Raw genomic sequence first — 8,649 nt, 5'->3', positions numbered from 1 at the left:
AATCTATTTATTTGTAGGTCATTAAAATGCTACTTAGTTGATTTGATTTGTGAAAGAGTTTGGTTTGATCATCCTTGTCTATGTTATACTAGTTTTTGATTGATTTTGCTCACTTCATTCCTGTTCATTATTGTGTCGTGAAAAACTCAAAACTCATTTTTTACTTGGGTAAGGTAATCTCTATGGTAATTCTGCACTTTGTTCCTCTTTCTATCATAGATTTAGAGATGATTTCTTGCCTTGTAGTTCAGCTTTGTATAGATCTGGAAATGTCAGCCAATGTTGTAAGTGATCAGTAAAAGTTCAGGAATGACTATCTCAAATTCACATAGATATATTGGATTTGTTGGCTGCATGTTCTATGTTTTGGACAGAAAATGAACTGTTTTACATAATACTCATTGCCATCTGTGGCAAGTGATGTCAACATTGCATGTAAGGGAATGAAAATTATTATATTGTTTTAATCTTGTAGAGCTATGATGAGTGGTATTTTCCTGAGCTTTTTCTGTTTTGATGTGTTGCATTCCAGTTTTAAATTGATCATCTTTGTTTAGGTTTTGTTGTTTAAATTGCATGATGGTAAGATTGAAGGTAGCATATGTCCTGAAGAAATAAAGGAGTGCGTGCACCATTTCTCTGGGTTTAGATGCTCCTGTTCATTGACATTGTTTTTTTGTTGCCCTTATGAATATTGTTGTTTACTTTAGACCTGTTGAAGCTTTCAGTCAGGTGAAGTTGCGGATTTGATATGCTTCTATGCGTTGTTAATGATGTTCCTATTCATTTGCCCATGGTTTGCTTGTCATTTAACATTTAACGTAATTTTGCTTCTAATTTGGCATGGATGTCAACTGATAAAATTGCCAATGAATGCTGCTAAACTAAGGTATTTCTTTGGATGACCCATCGTTTTCTTTGTTGCTGAGATATCAGACTATAAGCCCTAACCTGTGAGGCCCATACATTTTACCTTTTATTCCATTTTGGTATCTAATCATCTTTTTCTTTTATATGCTATTTTTTGGCTTAATTCTTCTATCCAAGATTATTTTTAGCTTTGGTTGCAAATATTTTGGTGAAAGAATTTTGACATATTAAAGTGACAAAAGCATATAGTGTCAAATTTATCCCACTTATTTTTACCAAAAGTAGAAAAAGTAAAAAAGGTAAAGTTGATTAAAGGGATATTTCTAGGTCTGTCAAATTTATATATTTAAGGATAAGTTAGTTTAAAAAAAAATTGGAAGATATTTATTCACATTCATTTATAAAATGAGAACATTTATTTTAATATATCAGGCTTGATGAATTTATTATAAAAATAAATTACTTGTAAATATGCATTATTTGTTTGTTTTTTCCTCCTGTCCATTCAACAACATTGCACCTAGTAATATAGATCGGTACGAATTCTCTGTTATGTTTTAACTGTGCATAAAACTAAAGACATCTTTTTTGCCTTGATTCTGTGTGATAGTTTATATCATCTGCAAATAAGTGATACCATGAGGTGTTTGTCTAGTTATTATTATTATTATTTTGACACCATTTCTTTGAATTATAATAGTTTACATCTAAGTCTAGATTTTGTTATGAACAAACAAGATGCAGTTTTCTACCATTATGGCTTATATTTTTCTACTAATTAATTAATTAATTATTTAATTAGAATTATTTTTTCTGCCAATAAATTAATTAATTAAAATCAATTAAAATCAATTAATTAATTTTAATTAATTAATTAAGTGTAAGATGTTTGATAAAATGACAGGTAGCTTCCAGGTATGCATGTTAAGGTATTGTCCAGACATGCATGTTAAATGTTAACCATATGGGGCTGGTAATGGTAATGCTATCTAGTTAACCATCAGATTACATTTTACCTATGCAGTAAGAACTCGATGTAACTAAAGATGAAGTTGTCAAATAATCGTTAAAATTGGTCAGTGTTGAGATAGATTTGATAGTGTTATAAGTGTTTGTATTAGATAGACATTAAGTTGGTTAAAAGCAATGGAAAAAAAGTATGACTTGTTGAATCTGATTGTTTGTAAGTTATTTTTAATAACTTTTTTTAATGTTCAAGTTAATTACAACCTGTTTTCATAATTAAGATACGTATTCTTTGTCAAATCTTCATATATGGTGTTATGCCCTCTTTTCTTGTTTCTTGCAAATTTTAGTTAATGATTTGAAGCAATCAACTCATTTTCTTTGATTCATAATAATAATAATAATAATAATAATAATAATATAAAAAAAGAAACTTTTTTTTTTAATTTTAGTCCATAGATATATTTTTTTAAAATGGGGTAGTTGATACATTAATTATAAATCCAAATGAATGAGAATCAAAAACCAAAAATAAATTGAGAAACTGAATTTAAAAAAATAATTAAAAATAGTGAGGTTTCACTTTTCATTTCATAACCATTTCTGAGGTGCCATTTTTTTATCGATAATTTAATCTTCATTTAAAAAAAATTTTAAATAATTAATAATGTAAATTGTCCTTTCATTGCCTAACTAATAATTAATCCCAACAAGCAACAACATCATTAATGATATGTTCCACTCTAAACTTGTGGGCTCGGGCCCACACGTGTCACCATTGTCTGCCTTGTTGACGTGTCAGGGCCCACTAAAGGGCTTTGTGGGGCCCATTCCACGTCGGCACAAGCATCTCTATTGTACCACGTTTCATTTTTAAGATGGGCCTTGCGTGTAAAAATCTTCATCCGTTATCTAAATATTAATTTACTTAAAACGCCTCTTAATGATCCTGAAAAATTGTTTTAAATAAAATTATCCTTATTTAAAAAAAAAGTCAAAATATAAAATATTAAAAGAATTGAACATTAGTAAAATAAAAAAATAAGAAAAATAAGAGTAAATTGAAAACCAAAAAAATATTTTTCCACTAGAGAGCTTGGTGGCTAAATTTTTAAAATTAGAAGAAAAAAAATCTCCACCAAACAACTTATGACTTAATGGTATTAATTTTATTAATAAAAAAATATAACACATTTAAAAAAACTCTCGAGTTCACATCTCATTAGATCAGTAGTAGTATCAAATCTCTACCCTATGTCACACCTCTAATATTTAGAGCGAGTGATTGTTATTATATATATATATATACCCAAATTTAATTATTTTTTTTATTCTTCAACATATTTATTAATATTTATTTCAGCATTTTTTTCTTTATATTCTCTGTTATTTTATTAATTTTTTTATTCTTTTAAATTAATGAAACTTATTTTGTCCCATGATTTTTTAGTTTGTTGCTATGTCACTTTTAGCCTCTTTTGTCTTGTAGTATCATCATCAAAATCAACATCAATATCAACATCACACAAGAATCCATATTGTGTCATTATTATTATTTGGACTTATTTTCCAAATATTGCTGGCTTATATTATGTTTTTATAACACTAGACGACGAGAGCCCATTTAAAATTAATAGTCAGAGACATATACTAGATATGAAACGTATCTATAAACTCAATAATATCGTGCCTTCACTTTGTATAGATTTTGATTTCAGATCTCCCCAAAACAAAAATCTTATTTTAAAAATCCGGTATCACCAATAGATTAAGAGGTCATTCGTGGCTTATATTATGTTAGATTTATAAAATATTATAATAATTGAATTTAATTAATAGATTATTATTTTCGTTCTTTCTTTTGAACTCTCATATATAGTTCATGGCTGCGGGCAACAAAGAGCAATCAAATGGTTCATGCTCGAAATGGTTGGTGAAGGAAAGTAATGACAACGAGGGCGGCACCGATGGATGGAGGAGCCGGAGTTGGTCCATTGAACATAGTGAGAGGGGCGATATGCAATATGGACAAAAAGGGAATTTTCATATGGGCAACAGTAGTGGTAATTTAAGAGGTGATGGGCATTAGCATGATAGCAGTCACCAACTTCCACCTAAGAGCCGTGTCATTCTGACGGAACAGGAATGTAGAATGGAGGATGTCCAATCAATGGGGGGCCCTGATAAGGGAGTAATCATTACTGAACCCAAAAAGAGAAGAGTAGTGCTCTCCAACGATTATCATAAAGGGGAGGAGGGACAGACCGTTATGCTTGAGGAGTTGGGCCAGACTTTGCTGATTGAGCCCAATAAATTTAATAATCCCAGTCTTGTTCATAGTCAAATGGAGAGTCATGAGGGATGTGCTATGTTGGGGACAGACTGTGAGCAGTCACACACTTATCAAGTGGCGGATTCTGCTGGCCAAGCCTGCCAGACATTATGAAAATTTAAGTTGGAATTGTGGTTGATTGAGCAACCCACGTACAGTTCAGGTCTTAAAGGACTCAGTCCTTATTCACAGGCCCAATTTTTTTTTGTAATAGAGACCAAGTGCAGGCAGGATAGGGTCAACTATGTTCGAACCCAAATTTCTTTTGATAACTCGTTTTGTGTAGGGGCGGTGGGGCAACGGTGTGGTCTAGCATTATTTTGGAACACTCCATCTAAATTATCTTTGTTGAGAGTTTCTCGAATTTTCATATTGATGTGGCAATCTCGACTGATGGGGAGAGTCCATGGAGATGGACAGATTTTTATGGAAGGCCGGGAGCGACATCAACGAAGGGAAGGGTGGGAGCTTCTCAGGAGTTTGGCAACTGAGTCGGACCTACCTTGGGTGGTGATGGGGAGACTTCTGAACTCTCATATATAGTAAAGATATTTTTTTTTTTTGCTGTCTAAAATATTTTGATATTAATAAAGAATTTCTTAATACATCAAATCAAGTATATCTCAATAATTTCTAATAAAAAATGGAGTAAATTATTTTTTTTAATTACATTTTTTTATTTAAATTATTTCATTTAGTTTATTTCTAACCAAAACCTTTCCATATGATTTTAAATATAAATTTTAAATTTTTCAAAAAAATATAGAAGAAAAAGAAAATATATTATTATGATCATGAGCAAAACTTTCAAACAACCAACAAATCACATAGATATCTTAATATTATTATGATGAGAATTCTTTGATTTGATTTTTATTTTCTTTACATTGTCCTAAAGATAATGATAGTAATATTATAAATATATATTTTTTATAATTTTTTTAAAAGGTAATAATATAAAAAAATGAAAAAAACCATGGATAATTATGAATGAAATTAGGTAGTGAGTACACAGTTCAACAAGGGCAGTTTTGTCAAAAGAGTTTCCATTGCCCATTGTTTTCAGAATCGAGGGATTGATTTCCAACTTACGGTCTTGACCAATGACAACCATCCACGTCACCCAAATGACACGCGTTCCTAAATAGCAACCAGATGACGCCACGTGTCACCTGTGGGGATAAAGTATTTCAATCATAAGACGTGGTATCTTTGTCGTTTTCCGGACATGCTCTTTAGTAGTACTAATCAGTGTGAGTCTCATACAAAGTGCAAACCATGTAAAAACCATGGAATAAAATATCCAGTAAACGGATCACGAATTTCCACGTCACACATAACATTTATAAATTAATAATAACCATTAATTTAGAAATCAAATATTGAAAATATAGCCTGAGTCATCAATGGTCGTTCGTAGATTTAAAATCTGCTGGAATCATTGATTCAAATTTTAAGTATTCAAATGTCAAATTCAAAACTTTTTGTGAAATCTAATTAAAATTTTATATGATGTTAAAATTCAAGTAAATTGAAATATTTATCATATTAATGAAAATTGTTATTTGAATTTTAGCACAATATAATATGTAATATCTCTAAAATATAATGTTTCATTAATTATTAATTCAAAAGTAATAATAAAATTTTAATTATTTAGTATTTTGAGTACACATCTAATTTCTAAATTAATTAAATGATTTTATTATTTTTCTCCCTTAATAAAAAAATTTAATAACTAATATTTTATTTTATTTTTTAAGAAAGGTAAACAAACAATAAATTTGAATATAAGAGGAGTTTAGTAACTTCAATACATAAAAATATTAAATACATGTCTCTTAGTCCATATTATATATATATATATATATATATATAAAAAAGAAAAAAAGAAAAAAACTCATTCAAACCCCTTAAAAATGAGATAAGGATTTGCATATAAACTTGTTCAATATATATACAAGACAATCACTGAAAGTGCCACCCTTTTCTTTTCTGCATGTTTTTCTTATTATTATGTTTTACTCTCTATGGGAGAGACACATGGTTTTCAGCAACCAATCATCATCCAATAATTCTCTCCCACAGACTAAGGAATAAAAACAAAAAATAATAAAATAATAAAATAAAAAAAATAAAAACAATAATAAATCTCTTTAAAAGATGGCAACATACACCATTACTCTAACCTCCAAAACCATCTTCCTCCTCCTCATCGATTCAATCTCCGGCGATCCTCCGACGATGCTTCTCGAAACAAAAGTTTTAAGTCCAAAAAGTCCATTAGAGCGCGATCCATTATCTCCCAAAATTTGGAAAAATCGCGACTCTGAAGTTGTTGGACTAGCCATTGTGACTTCCCTCGAAAAAATGGGACTCGAGCACACAACAATCAACATCGAATCAATTTGCAATCACTCTATAAAAAGCTTCGATGAAGCCGAAGAAACTCCGAATTTTCCGGCATTAGATTTCCTCGACACATGCTACTTGTGTAGCAAAAGATTGGAAGGCAAAGACATCTATATGTATAGGTAATAATAACCACCTTTGTGTTTTTTTTCTTCCATCATGTGTTCAATTATCAGTTTATTTAAAAAATTTTATTGTCTTCATTATTTTTAATTTTTTATTTTTTTGGGATGTAGAGGTGAGAAGGCATTTTGTAGCAAAGAATGTCGATATCAACAAATAATAAGTGATGAAGGTCAAGAGAAATGTAGTTATGCTTCTTTGAGAAGGTTAGGCGGCGCCGTCTCGAGTTCATCGGATTCTGATAAACTATTCTTTACCGACACAATCACAACTTAAGTTATAGAGAAAAAGACTTGGATTCTTATATAGAAGCCGGGTAATTGAAGTACTCAACTTGTATTTGGTTCACACTGTTAAATATCAACAGTGTTTCAAAGAGGGAGTTGATGAAGTTTTGAGAATTTTTTTTTATTTTTTTTTATTTTTTAACTTGTGCAAATTTTAATCATAATGGAAATTTTTGTTTTTTTTTTTTTAAATAAATCAAAGAAATCGGTAAGGCTTTTGGTATGTAATCATGTGTATTAATAACTTGTTAGTTTTTATCTTATATTATCTTGTAAATTTAATTTAATTTTATTTGTTGCTACTAATGTGAATGGAAATTCAACATGGCCACTTCACAGAGAGGAGCATGATAAGTAGTTATGCTTATTTGTTGAGAGAAAACTCCATAATAAAATTAAAGTATATATCACATAGCAAGTATGTGTAAAACAAGAGCAAAAAGCAAATCTAAGGAAATCAATGCTAATAAATTTTAATATCTAGTGATATGATATGTGTATGGCAGAAGAGTTTGTATGCAAATTGTAGAATCCATGTTTTTATTGTGATTTAAAGCCTATTTTATTCCAATTTAATAGGAACTCCTCACATTATTTACTTTCATGGTAAAAAACAAAGGAAAAATAACATCTTCCATCAATCTCTCTTTAATTTAAAGATAAATTGTTTTTATTAATCTATGAATTATACCTTTTGTAAATATCCAAACTATCTTGCTTCATGAAAAGCAAAAATTAAAAAAAATAATTTAAAAACACCCAAATTATCCTCCAATTATTATTGACTTTAAAATAATAAAATAATAAAGAAGTCCTAAAATAGAAAGGTTATCCCCACCATGTTATGCACAAGTGGAATATGCAATGTTTTTTTTAATATATTTAATGTGGGGTTGCAACATTAATTAATCACTTTGATTAGAAGGGTAAAAAATCTCAACACTCCTACTTCATGAGTCATGACAAGGGAGGAAGTGGTCTGAAATGAACAGCTAGAAGAAATTCCACATCGTTAAAAATGAGAAAAGTGATATTACTTCTGATATTCACGTGAGTTAAAAAAAAAAACTTTAAAAAACAAAAAATGACTCACTTTCCCAACTTCAGTAATCTACTTTAAAACTCACTTTCTGACAAAAAAAACATCACTTCAAAAACCACTTAACAACAAAAATATTACTATCACCGAATGAGCGCCCCTCATATATTATTAAGGCCAATTTACAAAGAGACTGACCCTTATCATTCTATACAAAGTTGTGATCACCATCTTAATCAACTCCTGCAAACCCTAAATATTGATTGACAGCAGCACCTGACAATATAACTACCATTCTGAAAGAGAATAACAGATGACACAAACCCCTTACTATTTGATATATTATAATTTTTCAATCTATATAATTCATGAAAAAAAAAAAAATCCACCAAGCACATTATTAAAAGTTTTTCCTAAATAAATCCAACAGAAAAATTACATAAATGCAGCCAACATGTGAAAGATCATTAATCTAGAACTTCAAACAACACACACAACAGTGACAGAACATCATAAATAGCAAGACAGACTTTCCTTCCATCCGGTTTTTAATCAAACATCTTGGCAAAAACATCGAAAACACAATCCCCGCAACAAAAACATCCAGTCGACAAAATGAA

The 8,649-nt window shown here is 29.8% G+C and overlaps 1 protein-coding gene across 1 annotated transcript; it reads left to right on the top strand.

Annotated features, from left to right (window-relative positions):
* Positions 1–6,310: 6,310 nt before the first annotated feature.
* LOC120255693 (FCS-Like Zinc finger 17-like) lies at positions 6,311–7,094 on the top strand. The gene is made up of 2 exons (XM_039263460.1): positions 6,311–6,702; positions 6,817–7,094. Exons 1-2 carry the CDS (start codon positions 6,332–6,334, stop codon positions 6,977–6,979), a joined length of 534 nt encoding a protein of 177 aa, XP_039119394.1. The 5' UTR covers positions 6,311–6,331; the 3' UTR covers positions 6,980–7,094.
* Positions 7,095–8,649: the final 1,555 nt, after the last annotated feature.

This window comes from Dioscorea cayenensis, unplaced genomic scaffold (genome assembly GCF_009730915.1).
Source record: "Dioscorea cayenensis subsp. rotundata cultivar TDr96_F1 unplaced genomic scaffold, TDr96_F1_v2_PseudoChromosome.rev07_lg8_w22 25.fasta BLBR01001137.1, whole genome shotgun sequence".
In the NCBI taxonomy this organism is placed as follows: domain Eukaryota; kingdom Viridiplantae; phylum Streptophyta; class Magnoliopsida; order Dioscoreales; family Dioscoreaceae; genus Dioscorea; species Dioscorea cayenensis.
This window is presented reverse-complemented; position numbering and strand designations above follow the sequence as displayed.

What these genes read in the sequence shown, in the direction of transcription:
- LOC120255693 (XM_039263460.1), top strand. Translation starts at nt 6,332, where the DNA reads ATGGCAACATACACCATTACTCTAACCTCCAAAACCATCTTCCTCCTC. An exon ending in AAAGACATCTATATGTATAG is followed by an intron (nt 6,703 to 6,816) that starts GTAATAATAACC and finishes TTTGGGATGTAG; the next exon opens with AGGTGAGAAGGCATTTTGTA.